Source organism: Phaenicophaeus curvirostris, chromosome 2, assembly GCF_032191515.1.
Source record: "Phaenicophaeus curvirostris isolate KB17595 chromosome 2, BPBGC_Pcur_1.0, whole genome shotgun sequence".
NCBI classification, from domain to species: Eukaryota; Metazoa; Chordata; class Aves; order Cuculiformes; family Cuculidae; genus Phaenicophaeus; species Phaenicophaeus curvirostris.
In genome coordinates this window covers 39,647,038-39,666,715 of record NC_091393.1, presented here as the reverse complement: position 1 = coordinate 39,666,715, position 19,678 = coordinate 39,647,038, and the positions used below count along the sequence as shown (strand labels likewise).

Genomic DNA, 19,678 nt, shown 5'->3' with positions numbered 1-19,678 from the left:
TTTGCAAACTCCTATAAACTGCTCTCACTTGGTGGCAGCAGGTATTCTTGCTATGCCTGTTGATGCCATGCTCTGCAGCAGATCCTGTACCTCTGCCTCTTTCCCTGGTCTCTGCACAGAAGGGTTGAGAGCTGAGGTTGTTTGCCAGTCCCAGACGGTCAGCTCTATTTGTCATGTGGGCAGCTAGAGAGTCTGAGCCAGTGCTAACCCCTGCACAACTGCAAAAGGGGCAGCAGGAGGATCTGCTTTCCAGGCTGCAGGACCAGATATCCACAGCCCTGCTCTGTGACATATAACATATGTAACACCTAAGAAGCCTTCCTTTTGTATTTCTAGATTTCCCTCCTGCAGGCATTCATTATTAAGCAATTAATCTACGATGCAAAGAGGAATAAAACAGACTTGTGAAACAGTATTGAGGTTATTTGCAGTGTTACAGCATTAGGAGCTGTGGCTGCAGTCCTGCAAAGACTCGCACCCAAGCCTTAAAGGTAGGTGCTGTAAGCAGTTCTCCTGGAGTCAGGATAATGCAGAATGAGGAAAACTCTGCAAGAATTAGCCAAAACAGGGCACGTGTGCTTTCAGACTGCAGTCCACGCAGCATAGGAATATTTCTAAGAAGTTGTTTGTGTAACATTTAATGCCTTGAGCCACAATGTTTGGATGCTTTCACAATACAACAATAAAAGAGTACCTGGAGAACAAAGGTTGAAACCAAAATTCATGTATTCATTGCACAAATTCTCATGCTTGTTATGTTCACAGTCAAAATGAATTATAAATGTTAATGAAGTAAATTACTGGTTTGTGCTTACATGAATAATTCCAAATGTATTTGGGCCATATTGTCCAGCCTTTCTCATTAGGAATTGCAGAGGAGAGGAGGAAAGAAGAAAGGAAAATGAAACAATAGTGGTGTAACACAAACAATGCTGGAGCCTGATTAATAATTTCAAAAAAACTTTAAAAACAGCCTAAAAAATTTCACAGTCAAATGCTCACCGAATGATCCTGTTATCTCTAAGCCTCTGCAGCAAGAAAGTTAAATGCCCCTTTCAGTTACTTCTCTTCTGCGAAGTGCTGCTGCCTTCTTTCTTGATAGATGCTTCAAATCTTTTTTGGTTTAACCAATAATATAAATTCTGCAGTCTTTTCCTTGCCCTTTACAGCTTGTCTAGGCTCTGGCTAATTGGAGGCTGAGGGTGAAATTCTCAGGGTTACATCTGCCTGAAGGAATCGTGTCAAGTCACCTCCTGCTATTTGCCGAGCTCTGGCCAGGGATGCTCTGCACCCAGAGTATTTCAAAGCAGCTGCTTGCCAGCTTCTTATGGTATTTATTCACAGTGCCTTATCGTATTCTTACTACTGGGATTCCTAATCTTTGCCACAAATGGAGTTACTGCCAAGCTGAAACCTAGGAGAAGACAGTTTTGGTTATTCATAACTCCGACACATGGCAAGCATTATGCCAGATTATGTAAGAGGGTCAGAAGGTAAAAACTCTCATCATGGCACAAAGTCCATTTTCTACTGCTTCTCCTAGTGGCAGAGGGGTAACATTAGGATTCTCCTCTTACACGCATTGAACTTTGTCAGCCATCAAAAACATTACATTAAGGAAAAAAATAGAACAAAACATAGCACAGTATTGTTGCGGTCAGATGCTGTGCCTGTAAAAATGTCAGCTTGCAAATATTATGGGAAACTGTCATTTCTGCACTCTTCAATTAATTATTCATCACCCCACAAGACCATTTTAATTTATCCGTGCAAAGGCAATGCTGAATGCTATAGTTCACTCATATCAGTTTTATGAGGAAACATTTGTTGTTGTTATGATTATGATTATTACTATGGAGTAGCCCCCTTATTTTAACCCAGATACACTGTACGCTAAAATGTAGCACTGCAACACCCTTGCATTTTCTCATCTTTTGTATTTAACATTATTTTTCTCAGTAAGAAAATATTTTCAATTCTAGGATTTCTATTTATCTTCAATGCAAAGTAATAAAATAACTCACTTCATCCACATGACAGGTGTATTTCCTATTTCATCCTGAAATTTCAAGTTTGCCTCATTTCTCTTATTTAGCTTTAATTCTTCATAAAAGCACAGAGAGTGAAATAAGGAGATACCTTTAATGCAACTTTCCTACTGTTAAATAGGTATCTAATTCCCTCCTTCAAAAAAAGCCAAAATGAAACAATTATTAAAGTGACAAAATGACAGCAACAGGTAGACAAAGAGAAAAGTTAGAGGCAACTCAGACCTATCATCCATCACGTGCCTTTCCTTCTGGTGTTCCCCTTAAAGACTGTTGGACTGAGGGTGAGCTGTTCTTTACTGGTTTCCTTCCTCCCCCTGCTAGAAAAGGGTTTTACTTTCATCAGAAAATGTTTCTTGTAAAAAAACAACCAAACAAAAAAACCACAACCAAACAACTGATATAAATCCAATGCAAAAGTTGTGCCAGTCTCTGAGAAGTGCCACCTTGGTTTTCATCTTTCTAGGGTTTGAGCAGTTGTGCGTGGAACAGCTGCATCTCTGTAAGCCCAGGGCAGCTGGCCCTGGCCAGACACTTGCCACTCACAACCACAAAGCTGAAAAACCAGACCAGTTCCTCGACAGTCTGAAAATGTTTATGAGTTCCAGTTTCTTCTACTTTCACTTTTCTGTAATGTAAAGAAAAATTCAGTTCAAAACTGCTAAGTAGCTTTCCATGTTTGTATTCAAGAAATAATTTTCACTTCCATAAAAAAATATTCACACCACTAAAAAAAGACCCCCAGGATTTCCTCTGCCCCCTGAACGAAGGCCAGTGGTTTTGCACCACCACCCATGACGTCATTTGACTCTTTTAGAGCAGTCTGACTGCAGTTCTGGGTGTCAGGTTTGCTTAAATAGAAGTTCAAAGTCTTTGGCTCTTCTCTTGCAACAGATGGGTTTTCCTCTCCGAAATAAGTCTAAAGTAGCATCCTTGTAATGCCAGGTCCTTTTAAGTCCTGTTGTCTTTCCCCGAGCTGCAGGGCCACGGTGGGCTTGGAAAAGGGCAAGGGGAGATCTGGGAGTCTTTGAGTCAGCACATCAGCTCAGAAGGGATCCACCACAGAAGGAGTAACGGCGAGCTGCAAACCAAGATCAGAAGCTGTTACAAACTGACCCGATTTCAGCTCTGAATGCCACCATGTCTAACAGGCAGAGATCTACAGGGGAGAGCCAGGGCAAGAAGAGTGAAGGACAGCTCTAAAACCAGTATAGATCCTTGCTTTTATCCTGATGCTGCAAACCTGAGAATGGAGAAAAGAAAAAAAGGGAAGAAGAAAAATAGGTACAAGCGGTTAAGGACAGAGAAAGATAAACTGCATTTCTGCCAGCTGAGATCAGAGAATCAATGTAATCAATCTGAAGTATGAGTTCCCCAGAGCCCCAGGAGGCCGTGGAGCAAGGAGAGGAGTCCAAGCTAAACCGCAGGCAGGCACACCTGCCTCCTGTGTAAAGTGAGGCTGCTGCCAGGAGCCAGTTGTGGCTGCAATAGCCCAACTTCAGCACGGAGAACTGCCGCCAAGCAGATTTTCCTTGCTTCTACTACAACCACTGACTCAGGAACTGCCGCCACTGGCTATGCCTGTGTCGCCTTTTTGTCACCACACTGCCTTACTTCCAGGGATCCCACCAGGCACAGGATACCAGTACAAGTGGAAAAATATTGCCTTTTTTCCTCAGCAAATGCAATTGTGTTTTATTTTCAAAAACTAGGATAAAAAAATAAATAAGGAGATAAGGTAATTTATGAAACTCTACTGTGGCTCTCCATGCTCCTACCCGCAGGGCAGCCCATGGAGGGGTGCAAGGAGTGACCTTTGTGGCAACTCCGTCTTGCTCCCAGCTCTTGCTGCTCCAGGCAGGAGCAGGGCCAGGACAAGAGTATTTCACAGAAATTTCAGGGCACATTTGAAGATGCCAGAAATTCAAATGTTGTTGGGGGGGTGACGTGTTGCCTTGTCCCTTCCTTTTCCACCCCTGCCTCGCTTGCCTGGCCTAAGAGCCCCAAGAAGGGCACCCAGGACACAAGTTTTGTGTCTGCCATGAGTCTTTCACCTCCCGTTTATTCCCTGACAGCAGCACCCCATCCAACACACCACAGGAGGGTCCTTCCCCACTACTACGGATGGTGCGAGGGAGGTGGGGAGCAGAGGTGCAACTGAGCCAGGGGGAGACCAGGAGGGGCAGAGGGCAGCTCTTTACCTGCATCCACGTTGAGGCCGAGGCTCTGTGCCATGTCCCCCGTCGCGTTGGGGAAAGGTCCCGGCGTCGTCCAGGCTGCAGCCGTGCCTGCCTCGCTCTTTCCCAGTTCGCAGGGGGGGCTGACGGGTGTGGGCACAGAGGCGGGGGTGAGGCGGTGGGGGCGGACGGAGGCGGTGGGCACCAGGAGCGAGCCGTAGCGGGGGTCAAAGTGGGGCCCGTAGACTTCATGCATGGCAGTGGGGCGGGGATAGGCAGTGCTCTGTGTCCCGATGTAGGGGTGGTGGTGGTGATGGTGGTGATGGTGGTGGGCATGGTGCCACGGCTCAGGGCCGCCCTGGTGCAGGTGGCCGTGCAAAGAGGCGGGTGCGTAGGGGTCAGCGGCGGCGAAGGGCAGCTCACTGTGGGCAGCAGCTGCCAGGGGGCTGCTCAGGGTGGCTGGGACCGAGGAGGGCTGGTACGTGCTGTTCCAGAAGGATGGTGGGAAGCTGCGCTGGCTCATCGGGAAGGAGCCATCTGGGTGAAGGGAGTAGGAGAGAAAGGAAAGGCAACCATGAGCACGCAGAGCAAACCCTGATCTCCTTTCCAACATCCCCTCCAATCAGCCCTCTATCCCCCCAAAAGCTGCCAAACAGAAGAAATTGCTCCCAGCAAGTGCAGATTCCTTTCAAGCTGAACATCCAACATACCTAGTTTGGGGCTTATCCATGAAACTGAAACTATTTGCTCCAGGTTTCTTAGTATTTAGGGAAAAGGCTGTTACCTAAGGTGAAGGAAACTTCTCTTTTCCTTAGTAGGGGAAACAAAGTCAGAGCTATTATGTACTGCAACAATTTCCAGGGCTGAATTTTTCTTGTCTGTTTTTGTAGTAACCTCTCTGTCTAAGCATTTATGCTCAGCACCTCGGAGGATGCCTAACCCTGCCAGGAAAGCTGCTGTTTCCTCAGTGCAGTTTCAAAGTGGGCAGGAACAGCATGAGATGCGACTAAGGACCAGCATGAATTTTCTAAATATCTAAGGCTAATTCCTTCCACCCATTACAATGGACTTAAGCCTGTTCCTTGGATATACCACCAGCATGTTTTGGGAAGCATTCTGTAGAACTCTGGGGACAACATTGCATTTTGCATAACTTTGGCAGGACAAACACCTTGCATTTTCTTTACCTGGTAAGCCACCTGCAGGATGGACTAATAATTATTAAGAGCATGGAGATACATATGACACATTATTAATTGGGAATGCACAGTGTTCCTGAGACAAATAAAACTGTGCTCCTACTACACATTTAACAGAGGTATGTCAGTTCTGTGTCCTGGCATTACTCATAGAATCATAGAATCATAGAATCACCAGTTTGGAAGAGACCCACCGGATCATCGAGTCCAACCATTCCTACTCAGAAGAAGGGGAAGTGAGTGGTTCATGACAAGCAAACAACTTTCCTTTCCTGCCACCAATTCTAGCACTGAATATCTTTCACCTGTGAAATAGTTAAACTACTATTCAATTCTTGGAATCTACTAACAGCAAGTCATGGAGCAGCTGGGAAACCAGCTCTTGGCTAAGCAGTTGGTTCCGTGAGGGAGGGTCCCCAAAAGTGCCTCAAAAGAAGCACCTGCACTAAGTCTCTGGCAGGCAGAGGACAGGGAAGATTATTGCTCTCTGCTCCAGGAACCCTCACAGTCCCATCCTGGGTGAAACAGGCATAGCTGCGCATCAGCTCATCAGCAAAGTGCCACCAGTATGGCCAGGTCTGAAAGCCCTCATTTTCAGAAATTTAGGGCCCTTATCTCTGCTCCAGCAGCCACCAGGTTGGTGCTACATGTAGGGCAAGATACAGGGACATATATGCTCCATTTTTTAGTGGTGGAAAGCTGGTGAGATGGCTCCCACTTTTGCTTTGTTCCCATCTTCAGTTACCACTGCGCTAGACTTAAAGCTGCGCCAGCAGGGTCAGCAGGGGAGACACTTCACACAGTAATAGTGAGGGGGTCTCTGTGCAACTTATTGGGTTGCAGCCACCAAGACCCCTGAGATGTAAAGATGATTCAGTTCCCTCAACTGCCTCCCTATGTGCAGGCAGCAGGGCATAAGCAGAAAGGTTTTTTTTTTTTCCCTTTGTAAGAGTCAAGTTCCTCATCTGGAATACTGTGTCCCGTTCTGGAATCCTCAATGTAAGAAGGATATGGAACTGTTGGAACAAGTCCAGAGGAGGGCTACAAAGATGATCCAAGGGCTGGAGCACCTTCCCTATGAGGACAGGCTGAGAGAGTTGGGCTTGTTCAGCCTGGAGAAGAGAAGGCTCTGAGGAGACCTTATAGCGACCTTCCAGTACGTGAAGGGGCTACAGGAAAGCTGGAGAGGGACTATTCATAAAGGCTTGTGGTGATAGGATGAGGGGGGAACAGGTATAAACCAGAGAGGGGCAGATTTAGACTAGACATTAGGAAGATTTTCTTCCCCATGAGGGTGGTGAAACACTGGAACAGGTTGCCCAGGGAAGCTGTGGCTGCCCCATCCCTGTTCAAGGCCAGGTTGGATGGAGCCTTGGGCAGCCTGGTCTGGTGGAATGCCCGTGCCCACGGCAGCGGGGGTGGAACTGGATGGTCTTTAAGGTCCCTTCCAGCCCAAGCTATTCTATGATTCTATGATTCTCAGCGTCCCCCGGCTGGTGTGGAGGGGATGTGGAGGGGATGCGGAGGGGATGAGGAGGGGATGCGGAGGTGGTGCGGAGGGGGTGCGGAGGGGATGCGGGGATGCTCACCCCGCCAGGAGCCGGCGTTCCGCGCCGCTTTGGCGCTGCTGAGCGAGAAGCTGCTGGGCTGGCTGAGCGCCCGGCTGAAGTGCTCGTCCACCACGGCGCTGATGTCCCCCTGGAAGTAGGTGAAGAGAACGCAGCGGGAGTTGATATACTCGGCCTCGGGGGGTCGCTCCTTCTCGGGGCTGCAGTCCTCCTCCTTGATGCTGGCCGCGGGGTGGCTGGAGAAGGAGCCGCTGGCGCTGCCGCCGCTCTCCGGGGCTTCTTGCATTTTGGAGTAAAAGGCGAGTTTCTGGAGGAAAGGGAGACGGGAGGAAAGAAGGAAGGAAGGGAAGAAAGAGAATAAGAGCCAGTCACGCAGCGGGGCGCAGCAAGGTGTGTTCCCGAGTCTTCTCCGAGAGGATGCAGCAGCTTGATGCCGTCCCCTAGGAGCACCCCCTCCCGGAGCCGGGTCTCTGACCCACCCCGAGGGGCTGCAAACGGAGCTACAGGGGCCAGAAACCCGGCCTGAACGGAGCCTCCGTGCGGGCCAGGGGCAGCCAGGCGGGAGCCGCACGCACAGGTCCCCGGAGTGAAGCCCCGCACATTGCACCCCGGCTCACACTGATGTGACCGAGGGCAAAACCTGCCACAAAGAGTGTCCCGTCGCCTACAGCGGCGAGGAGGAGGGAAAAGTCAAAATATCCTGGCAGCCTTAAGTGTATTTCAAGGTAAAATAAAAAAAAAAAAAAAAAGCGCTTTCCCTCGTCCAACAAGAAGCTCCAGGTATTTCCTGCAAGATTATTCTGCTTTTACTGCATTCCTCTGGGTGGCAAAACAACGGGCGTTGAGAAGTTTGCTGGATGTTTCCCATCTTTTCTTCATGCGTGTCCGCAGCTGCCGGGAGTTCCTTAGGAATAAAGGCGAGGACGCGGAGCCCGGGCTCGGCCGTGGGGCGGGCGGGTCAGAGCCCCGGACCGAGACACTCGAGATATTTCATCACGTCACCCCCTTCGCCTTTCCGCTCGGCCACCGAGCCAACCATCAGCCCCCCTAAATAACGTCACGAAGCCGCGTGCGGGAAGGGGGCGTCCAGGTGGGGGGGCAGGCATCATTTTGATAGGAATGGTTGGACTTGATGATCCGGTGGGTCTCTTCCAACCTGGTTATTCTATGATTCTATGATTTGCTATTAGTAACAGGTATTCCGGCCCCGCTGCCGAGCGCCGGAGAGGCCGCCCGGGGGCTGCGCGGAGCCCCGGCCCCGACCCTGCGCTCCGGGGGCTGCTCCCCGCCCCGCCCGGGCGGCTCCCCGCGCACAGCGCCTTTTTCGTTTTGCTGAGGGAGGAAAGAATTCATTTCGAGAAGGAAAAAAATAAAAAAAAAAAAAAAAACGAGAGAGAAAGCTAAAGGGTGAACGAGAAAGCGGTAGCGCAGCAGGTGCAGCGCGGGGAGAGGAGCGCGGATCCACGCGGGACCGTGCGCGGCCGCGGCGGGGGCAGCCCCGGGATCCTCCGGGATCCTCCTATCGAAATCCGAGGGTTCATTGATACCTGCGGTGGCCGGCGGAGCCGCCGCGACTAGACGGGGCTCCCGGCCACCCAGCAGCCGCGGGTCTCGCAGGCGACAGCCACCGCCGGCTGCCCCGGGGACGGGACGGGGACGCGCCTCCGAGGAGCCCCGGGAAGCGCGGAGCATCCCCGCGGGGAGCGGGGCCGCCTCCTCCGCAGCCGGAGCGCGGAAAGCCCGCAGCCTTTGGCGCTCCCGACCTTGCAGAGGGTAATCGCGGAGCGCCCCGCTACTCGGAGCGGCTCCCGGTGGTTCTCCGGGAGGGAGCGATATCCCGGGCAGCCTTTCCCGGCAAACCGCGGCATCGCTGCCCCGAGCCCGTCCCGGGAAGGGAAAAAGATGAAGAAAAAAAAAAAAAAAATCAAAACCAACCAACCAAAAAAAAAAAAACCACAAGAAAAAAGAGAAAAAAAATACCTAAAAAGCCATCTCAGGGTTAAAGTCTCTCTCTCCCAAGGCAGCGCGCTGTCCGTCGGTCTCCGCCGGGGTACGTTCCCTGCCGAGCTCCGCGCCAAGGTGGGACACGGTTCTGCTCCGCTCACCATCGCAGGCTGCCACCCCCCCACCCCCCCCTTCTTTCCCCTCCCCTTCTCCTTTTCCCTTTTTCCTTTTGGTAAGGCCCCAGACGGCCATCCTCCAGGCGACACCCCTCCCACCCGCTGCCTCTCCCCCGCTGCCCCCCGCGAGTACCTGGCGGTAAGAGCCGTAGGCTGCTGCGAAGTAGGGCTGGGCAGGGCCGTACACTTGGTACACGACATCCAAACAGCTCATGTCTGCCCGCGGCACGGAAATTATTTTTTTCCTCATCAACTCGCGCTCCGCAAAGTGCAGCAATGCTTCGAGGGGAGGAGGTTCCCGGGCGTTAAAGAGGCACCGCTCATTGGTGGGAGGAGTGAGGGGGGATGAGACCGAGCTGGGCTGAGACGACACCCCCGTCCCAGCCCTCCCGCCCTCCCTGCCTATAGCGCGGCTCCCTCCGGCAAATGTGCCGGGACCGGAGGGGCTCCGGGGCCGCCGGGGGAGCGTCACCCTCCTTCCGACGGCTCGGAGGGTTGGGGGAGTCGGGGAGAACCCCCTTTTGCAGCCGGGGTGGGGAGCACGGGGGAGGAGGGGGCAGGCTCGCTTGGCGGGGCAGCCCCTCTCCCAGAGCGTTTCGTTTCATTTCATTGATTTCATTCCATGTGCTTACGGTGCCGTCGCTCCTGCCGGAACCACCCCCACCCCCCCGCCTGCTCGGGCCCCGCTGGGCTCCGGCGAGGGCAGGGACCGGGGTGACCCCCCCACATCCCACCGAGCCCCGAAAACGCCGCTAACCGAAGGCGGAGGAACTGAGAGGTCTGGAGAATCTTAAGGAGGAAAAACCGGTGGTTTCCCGAGGAGGAGGCTTCCCCGGAATTTTCGAATCGTTACAAATGCCAAGAATGGCGATGCTTTTGCATTTAGTAGAAACGAAAACAACGCCGAGGGTAAAGAAGAAATTATCGTGACGGTAAATTGGATTTACTCCCTAGCTTTCTGCTGAGCACGGCAGAGAGAGGCTGAACAGGCGAATCTATATTTACTGCTCATTTCGACGGAGGTGCATGGGAGGTCGATTAGTTTCTATCAGACACCTAAGTTCTCATGTCAATAGCTACTCTCCAAATGTTCAGCTTCCCAGTGTGGGTCACAGCTAGTGCAAAAAGAGACCCGTTTTGAATTATGTTTTAAGCACGCGTAATAAAAACCCACAGAAAATATGAGAGAAAGAATATGTCTTGCTTTGGAAATGTTGATTTTTTAAAAAACTATGGGGAAAAATCTGAAAAGAATAAACGTTTTGAATTTTTAAGACCTGGAAATCTTTAAATTAATTTCAACAGGAAATTTTTATAATTAAAAATTTGACTTTATTTTGTTTCCCTCAAAATGTAGTTTTTGTATTCCAAGTGCTAGGAATTGTTCTGAATGCCTTCGCCAAAATCATGCATCAGTGCCTAATGAGCATAAGTTTCAATTTTTTCTGCACCAGGTACAAGATTTAAAATTCATATTGGAACAATTTCTTTTCCTTCTTCTTCTAGTTTGGTAGAATTCTTTTTTCACACTGCAGCGCAACCTGGAATGTTGTGGCTGTGGGGTTCAGCCCCAGCACTGCTCCTTCCCCCATCAGAGCAAATTTTCTGTCAGTGATCATGAAGTGAATGAAGGGAAGATCTTGGCCTTCAAAAAAGAAACTTGTCTCATACTGTATCATTTTATTTCTCCTGAGCAGCAAGCAAATAACCACAGTGCAGGGAAGGACTCACTCTGTGGCTGGCATCCAAAATAAGGGAAACAGCTCAGAAAAGCCCTTCCGCTCACAATAAGTCACTGTGGAACCTCACTTGGGGCAACTCTGTTTCTCCTGTTTGTTCCTGCTCCTGAGAGGTATGGAGCTTTCGCACCAAGAAGAGGTCTGTGCCTGTTTCAAACATAACAATATACTGTGCAATGTACAAAACCCCCTCACTTCTCAGAAGGTGAGTATGACTGAACACGTACTCCAAAGACACAGCATACCTTCCTCCTGTTCGTATGAGCTGCTCACCTATGACTTCGTGCAGAGATAGGACCTGACACTTGCCAAGGAAGAGCATTTGTTTCTTGTGAAGAAAAACCTCATGATGTAGTACCAACATGTGCTGCTGGGTGCTGTGATGTGGCAGACGGTCTAGGTTGTGTCTCCTGGAGGATCTTTCTTTCTGGGCTGAATTTAGGAGTTTTACCTCACACTGAAGTGTGAGGGCAATCAGGTCTGATGCAGCCTGGTATTAATTCAGTTTCTTTTATAAACAGCTATTTGACTGTAAAGCTATCTAATGTAAGACACGAGAAAATTTTAATGCCTCCATGCAGAGCAATGCGACTCTTCATGCAAAAGTACTGCTGCTGTCTTGCCTTCCTGGTGCCCTCTGCGAAATCAGCCGCAGTAAGAGGAATTAGGCTGGAAACCAAGGGTCAGAAACTATGTTCACTAATGATAACACTGCTTATTTACAATTATATATAAATAGTTTTTCTTGGTCCTAACTAAAGAATGTTAGGTGGGCTGAGTCGCACAAGGAACTACAAAGGCTTGGAAAAAAACAGCTGGGGTATCTCAGGGAGAAAATTATGACAGCAATGAAGGAAAGCACACTTTTAGGAAGGGCATGGATTAAGAATTGGCTGTGTACCATTAAAACACTGGCATGGGCCTACTCCTACAGTCACACACTAGTAACATTTCACAGCAGTAATGTGAAAAGAAAATCGTGTGGTTGGGAATAAAGAATGACAGGTTCTGATAAACAGTCAGATGCAGAAAGTTACAACTTCCTCCAGGAAACATTCCTATAAAGCAATTCAAAGTTCTCTTCTAACTTAGCTGGACCTTTTCAGAAAAGGAGAATTGGGTATTACTGTGAATGGCTCCCTGGAGAAGCAAACAGATCATCAAACAAAATATCAATATCCAGAAAGACTTGGAAAAAATGATAGTGGGGATGTGTACCAACTGCAATTTTTACACACCTTCCTGGGAATTCTGTATGCGGTGCCAGCCTGTGAGCACCCAAAGTGCAAAAGCTGGGCCAGTGAACATCATGTTTGATAAAAGGTCTAAATATTTATTAGTGGGAAGGGAACTTGCTGTTTTGTTATTTGTTTGTCTGTTTTTAATCTAACCACATATATTCTTCATGCTGTTGATAATATACTCTTTAGAAGCTCAGGGAAACTTTTGCTGTTTACAGAAAGCCATACTTTCCTGACTGAAAGATACCACAAAGTGGATGGAGAATCCAGCCTTTGCTGCTGTGCTTAGCTGCCTTTAGTGTTTCTCACTTCCAGTCTGAGTTGCGCTGGCTTGATCTTCCAGCTGTTGGTTCATGTAATGCCTTGCTTCAGTGAGCTAAGCAGTCCTTTCATATGTAACTTTCTTTTCATGTTTCTTATGAAACTTATTTTATGCCACACAATAATCTTCCTTTTCCTGCCAAAATAGATGCACCTCCGTAACTTTCCCCAGTCCTCAGGTATTTTTTTGTACCTTTTTAATTTGTAACCTGTGCAATTTTTCAATATTATTTAAAAAATATTGACACGAGTACTTGTTATTATTATTTAATCTCTCTTGAGGAAAGTATACACAAAGTAAAATACCTTCTTAGAAACTAATGCTTACAGCTGTTGGAGCTTTTTGCCTCAATACAATTTTAAAGACACATAATGCTGACATGCTTTCCCACTGTCATCATCACAGTGTTTTCGGGATCACTACTATGAATTTGTAAAAACCGTGGATTGGTTGGTGGTGTGGAGCTGACGGCACAGGGGTGTTTCTGGTATTTTTTCTGAGCTATTGCATAGCTGATTGAGATTGCAAGTACCTAGAATTAAAGCTCTGGTGATCCCATGTAAGCCCATGACTCCTGCTCATGACCCCTTGTAGAGTTATCCTTTGCAGGATGGTTTCTATCACCTGCCTTCCTTGTTCGTAGATACGCAATGCTGCAAACAGCTCCATTTATGTGCTATTTGTTCTTGAAAGTGCCAAGAGACTTAGCAATAGTCTCAGGTCTCTCCAAATGTTCCGCTTCCCACCTTACTCACCAGTTCTCCTGTCACTATGCTACCTGCAAGATTTATTGGTGTGATTTTATACCAACTTTCAAGTTACCAGTTAACATTCTGTTCAGTTCACAAACTAGCTAATATGAGTACTCTTATACAGAGTTCTTATACTATACTCCTATATAGCAGTATTTATATTCCTAAATGCTAAAGTTTTTCCGTTGACTGCAATTTCTTGCAATTTTTGTCCATTTGTTATGTGCCTCATTTATACTGTGCAATAAATACCTCCTCAATGAGATGATAACTTTGGTTTCACTAGGTCTCCTATTTCTGCTTTCTATTTTATTCTTTAATCCCTCAGTCTGTCCAAAGAATTCAGCATATACTTAAACTGAAGCTGAATGCGCTACTTGTGGGTTTACATGTGTCAAATTTGGCTGAAATGAATTCAAATCAGTATTGCTTTTCTTCTTTCTTATCTTGTCAGTCTTTGTGCTCTTTCTCCCTAAAAGCTTTTTGTTTTTGTAGGGCTTGGCAACTGTTGCCATGGTGTTCCCAGGGATGTTTTTGAGGTGCAGCCTCTGGGTCTGCATTGATGCAGAAGACCTTAGGCTCAAGAGCTGCTGGCTTGGTAGTTTTCACGGGCACTGAATTAACTGAAATGAAAGATGAAAATCTGTATGGTAAAATAGCATGGGGACACATATCACTGTCTTCCTTGTCTCCTTCACTGTCATTAGGAGCCTAGTTTTGTTTTGGTTTTAGTTTTCAACTTTAGAGACCTTTTATAATTAATTTTAATCGTCCTTTGAGAGTGTGCTTTTTTTTTCTTTTCCTCTTTTTCTTTTTTCCCTGTGGCTCTAAGAATTAACTGTTAGCTGCTAATTTATCAGATGTACAGATACTATTTGGTGCGTGTTTGTATATGTGACAACACATCTACTCCAGTGACATGCTCTGCAGCAGCTGGAATGTACGCAGTGAATTTTACTCCATGATGTATTTACAGGGGAGCTGCAGCCCAGATCAGGGCTCAGCATCTGGCGTGTGTCACTCACCCGTCCTACCCAACCCTTAAGGGCCAGAGGCATCACCTGTCTCTCCTCTACTGATTGTGGCAGATGAAGAGATCGTTATGCAGGGCTGGAAGGGAAATGTAGGGCTGTCATGAGGGAATATATTAACATGTGTGAGAACACACAGAACACATTGAATTTCGGGCTTGATTTTACAGTATGAAAACTCAGAGAAGTTTTTTTACAAATCAGTGGAGAAATTGGCTTACTTTTGTTCTCAGAGGCAGACCTAGCAGTTTTTCTAATGCATGTATTGTGGCACATTCAGATCTGAGCTGAATCAGTGTGTACCCCTCCACCCCCTTGGCACTTAACCACTGTTGGGTGAATCTGGCTTTTTCTGAGATACATTCACCAAAATGCTGTACAGATATTTTTTGTTTTGTGTATAAGACACAGAATACACATTTCCTCAGCTGTGTTCAGGACAGACAGTCAATTTCGGGCAAAATGTTCCCTAACAATCACCCCCAAACACAAAACAGGTGGTTTTTTTTACTGTTTTATTTTATTTTTTCTAATTGCTATGATGTAAAAGTAGTAACAGGCTGTGTTTGAGCTCTGTCAAGGTTGCTTGAACACCACCCTATTAATATAACATATGCCCTAAACTCTTTTTATAATTGTGATATGCAGTTCCCCTGCAACATCCAATCTCACTGATTTTGGTGGTGTACAGTCACAGATTTGCATGCTTTGCTTTGAAAAATAGATATTTTTATATGAAGGTCTTATTTGCTAGAAATGTTTTCATTTTAGGAGTGTCTTTCTTTCCACTTTTGTAGATAATGTTTCAGACAGAGGAAGGTAGGTGGCAGAGAAAGACTGCAACTTAACAGAGCGAGTAGCTGGGTGCAAGGAAAAGGCAAGATGATCAAGTTTTCAACAGAGCACAAACAGGTAAGATATACGCTTTTTTGTCTGTACAGCCTTCCATTTAATACCAACAGCTGGCATGAGGAAAGAAAGGACTTTAATTTGCTTTCATAATTAAGCCTTTCTTGAGTGCAAAGTTTTATTGCTCAAACTGGGCAATATTATATCCTGCCGGAGGGTCTCGCTGGTTCATTTATGTTTTCTTAAACGTGTATTTGGCTAAGCCTTGAGAAAATGTCACTAGAAAATGTTAACAGAGTGTATTTTAACCAAAATAAGTGCAAAATTAAGTAAAAAGAAAATTCATAGTAAAATACTGGAGGTGGAGCCATGGTACAGGGAATTGCATTTTCATTGCCTAGAACTGCCCCAAATAACATAGCTCCTGGGTTGAGTGTAAATAGGTGTGATTTCAGGGTCTGGAAAATAACCTGACTTCTCAAATCAAACAGGGCCTACATTTAATACTTTTTATGGCCATACTTAACAGACGACTCAGTCCTCATGGTTACAAAGACCAACCTCATCTTTAGAAATTAATTTGGAGAAACAAACAAGAGAGAGGAAGATGGTAAAAAAGGAAAAAAGGAAGGTGCTGCCGCTGCAAGTTTTCAATCAATCTGTGTGAGGGAGAAGAGGGCAAACCCAAATGTCCTTTGATTTTCATTATAATATCTATTTATTGCAGATCAATCCACTGGAAACCAGTATATACTTGGCCATATTGTAGCACAGCTGCAAACTCTACCTTAATCTCATATTAGTATCTGTGCAGATTTAACCCATTTAATATGGAATGATAAGAAAACAGAATGCAGATGAATTATTTGTAATAAATTACAATGCTCCAGACAGTGCCAAGGACACATGTAGTCCGTGCCCCATGCACCTGCTTGTACACAAAAATACTAGAATAGGGATGAAATTATGAAATCTCATGCAATAAACATATCCCCAAAGGGAAATCATAAAGTGCATACTTTATGTGCTGGGGTCTTCACACAATATGGCTGTGCATTTTAAAGAAGGATCTTTTCTCATGCTAAGGTAGGCAGTTTCCTGAACTGCAAAGTGTTTCACATGTACATATAAACCAGTCAGTGGGCTGGCAGAGGAGGTAAGAACCATCAGTTTAGAGAAAGTAAGCCATTTCATACTTCTCACATGATTGCACTTTCTTCCATAAAGAAGGCTTGTGGGCACTGAAAAACTTCCTTCTGGTCTTCTGAGTTAAAGTTATAGAGATACTATCCTAAAAAATCAAGTTTTTGAAGTGCAGGTCCATTTACACTATCAAGTAAGACAATGTGATTTTCAGTTTAGAAAGATATCCCAACTGAGGAAAACTTCAAAAATCACCTTTAAGTTTCTGTTGAGGTTCTGTATTAGCCAGTAATAGCCAAGCACAAAGGGTGATGAATACTTAGAGCTGATGCTTCAGAAGAAATCAACAGTCAGGGCTTCGTTTAGTCTCAGGATTTGGCATAACTTTCTGAATTACAGTTTTCAGAAATGGATTTTTAACTCACAGACCATTCACTGACCAGATGAGAGGATGGTTTATTGTAGAGAAGCGTATGAACGCTGAAGAGCTGGCCAAAGAGAGAGTGGGGTAGGAATGCAGCTCAAAGCTATTTCTATGTCTCTGACTGTTGAAACGGTACAACTGCTGCATTGAATAAAACAGTTTGCCCATTATTAAGACATAGTTTTTGTTAATTTTACCATCCTGTGTGATTCTTGTCCTGTTCTGCTCCTCTCCTCCTGGCCCAGGAATAAACTGGAACGTGATTTTGCAGCGGGAGGTGGTTTTGCTGTGCAGGGATACTGTTGCCTACTGGAGCCCTTGCGTGCCTTCCTGGGGCAGGCTAGTAGTTGCTCGGGCTGCTCCAGCAAGGCAGCTGCAGGTGATTTCCACGGAAATGAGAAACAGGCAAGAAAAATACTGTTGGGAAAGCCTGCTGTTAACCCCATACTTCAGAGGAAGAGTGAGAGCCTTGGGAATCCCTTATGGCTCCTTCCATCTCCCACACATCCCGTGCTACATCCTAGCCTCCTGCACAGCCGAGGACAGAAGCATGTCTTTCAGTATGCTGTGTCTTTCCAGCCAGCGTGTGCCAAGCCATACTTCAGTCTCTCGCCTTCCAGCACCATGCAGACTCCACAGTCTTCACATTCCCGCAGCATGGGATACTCTGCTCCTGCCCCTTCCCATGTGGAGCACAGCTTGTAGCCACACTCTAGGGGAAACCACATGAAGATGAATGGGTGTTACGCTCTTTTCCAAGTGAGCATCTTCTCCTGGGGGAGGAGGACATTCATTATTCAGCAAAACACACCCAGGTACCTGCTCCACTGACCTGAAAGTACTGCTACACTGTTTGAAGCCAGTGTTGGAGGAGGTGTCATAACCTCTTTGACCCTATACTTTCTCTTGCACTGCAGTCCATATAGGCAGAATTAAAGGTGCACTGTTTTTTTTTTCTGCTTACGGCCAGTTTAGTGTGTGTCTTACTCTTCACTGGACCTTCAGAGTTTGGTCACCAGGTTTTATTCAGGTTATTTTGCACACTGCCCTGATACAGTGTCAAAAGTCAGTTGCCCCATAGAGATAGGATAGTATTCATCAGCTGAGCAGTCTCTAGCTTGCCTAGCCTAAGGATCCCTCCTGTAGCACCGGAGGAAATGAAGAAATCTGGCACAAGGGTAAAATCAACTTTCCAAAGGGTATTCAGGGCATCTTGAAACTACATGTTTTCATCTAAGTAGTTATACATGCTTTAGTTATAACTGTATTTTCTTCTACATCCAGAAGAACACATGCTAAAGTATCGATTCCACACATACAAGAAACACTAAGAAGAGTACTGTACCATTCTCATTAACTTAGTAAAAAGACAATTCTTTCTAAGTCAACACATCTTTTTCTTCAGCTATGTTCCTAAGTCAGTTGCGAGTTTCTTTATCAACAAAGGGTCAATTCTTCTGCTTTTCAGAAAAATAATTCATTTTTTTATGAAAACATGCACACAATATATACACATATACATATATTTCACAATGAAGAGCCCCAAATGCTTTTGAAGTTGTAGTTTCCTATCAAGATTATCTGTCTGTCTATCTACCTCTCTACCTACCTACCTACTTTCTTACCTACTTAACAGCCTATTACACACATCTTTCACAATTATCAGCTACCTAAGTAGAGGTAATTTGAAAGAGATTTCATGGAAAGGGAAGGCTGAGCACCTGATACCTAGATATCAATCCTTCATATCTAAAAGATATGGCAGGGGAACTTCTGAAAACAAGGACTGGAAAGAGCACTTTGGCTTACCAGGGCTAATTAGCCTGAAGGCTGATATGCAGCAGATTCATGGATAAGATTCTGCTCCAACCTCTTTTAGGACCCATAACATTTCCAGTTTGCTGTTGTCTTTAGTGGAAACACTTAGCTCAAACCAAAGGCATTAATTTTCCACAGCTCTACTAAGTATTTTCTTTTCTTTTCTTTTTCTTCTTTTTTTTTTTTTTGAGAGGGAATGGAAATCTCCCTTTATTTAGAACATTAACCTCTTCAAAAACCCTAGAAGAGGTTAATTAGCATTTGACTCTACGATAAGCACTGAGCAGATCACCATTTAGTTCTGTCATAGCTGATAGTTTTGACGGCTTTCCCTGATGCTGTTACTTTCTAGCACTGGTTCCTCTGTCATGGAGGAGTGAACTTTCACTTTATGCCCCCCTCCTCCACCAGAGTCATCCTTTACAGCCTTTTTGATGGAGTCAGCTGAAGTCTCAACCTCTAGAGACCCCAATATGGTTCCTTCATTTTTTGTGGCAAGATGTGTTGGCATGTGTGGCATCAATGGGTGCCCCTCACTTCTGTGGGCCTGGTTTGGATTGGGACATTTTTCTGGGAACTTGCACCCTCATCTCAGCCCTTCCAGTATAAGCAGCATGCCTGGCAAGGGTGGCCAGCTGGCTGTTACAACCTTCTTTGACATTGTGCTATGTAAACCTACTCAGGGCAGGTCTTGCTGATGTGTGAAATATGCTTCTGACAGCCTGCTCCCACCTGCACTGAGGTTTTCAGATTCACAGAGTTGCTGACCCACAGTGAGCAACAGTTGGGAAAACAAGAAAATGGTTTCCTATTGGCAGGAAAGAGAGAAGGAAAAGACTGGGGCAATAGGTTTGGTTTTCAGAATAGAAGTTTTCAGAAGCACCGTATTGACACTGTTGACCAACGGCAAGTGCAGTAAGAATGAGCCTGCAGAAATGCTTCTTATATAAACGGCTCTATCCAGAAACTGTTTTCTTGATTAATTTATATGTATTGACTGCTTTCCACTGATGAGTTTACATACAGTGCTTGTACATTTGGCTTTTCTGAGTAAATGGGGCTCATGACTGCTCAGAATTGTACACTGCTAGTGTACTGGCCACTTCACAGAATCACTAGGTTGGAAAAGACCTCCAGGATCATCAAGTCCAACCATTCCTATCTGCCACTAAACCATGTCCCTGAGAACCTCATCCACCCGTCTTTTAAACACCTCCAGGGATGGTGACTCAACCACCTCCCTGGGC

At 46.2% G+C, this 19,678-nt stretch overlaps 1 protein-coding gene across 3 annotated transcripts; it reads right to left on the bottom strand.

Annotated features, from left to right (window-relative positions):
* Nucleotides 1-708: 708 nt before the first annotated feature.
* Nucleotides 709-9,367, bottom strand: VGLL2 (vestigial like family member 2). 3 transcript variants are annotated; one of them, XM_069851751.1, is made up of 4 exons: nt 9,246-9,367; nt 7,014-7,299; nt 4,250-4,762; nt 709-3,291 (listed from the first exon to the last, which is right to left on the bottom strand). In XM_069851751.1, exons 1-4 carry the CDS (start codon nt 9,360-9,362, stop codon nt 3,248-3,250), a joined length of 960 nt encoding a protein of 319 aa, XP_069707852.1. In that variant the 5' UTR covers nt 9,363-9,367; the 3' UTR covers nt 709-3,247. The 3 variants fall into 3 exon arrangements, with proteins under 3 accessions (XP_069707852.1, XP_069707853.1, XP_069707854.1); XM_069851752.1 differs by having other exon boundaries at nt 709-3,129; XM_069851753.1 differs by lacking the exon at nt 9,246-9,367 and adding an exon at nt 8,973-9,105.
* Between the last annotated feature and the right edge of the window lie 10,311 nt (nt 9,368-19,678).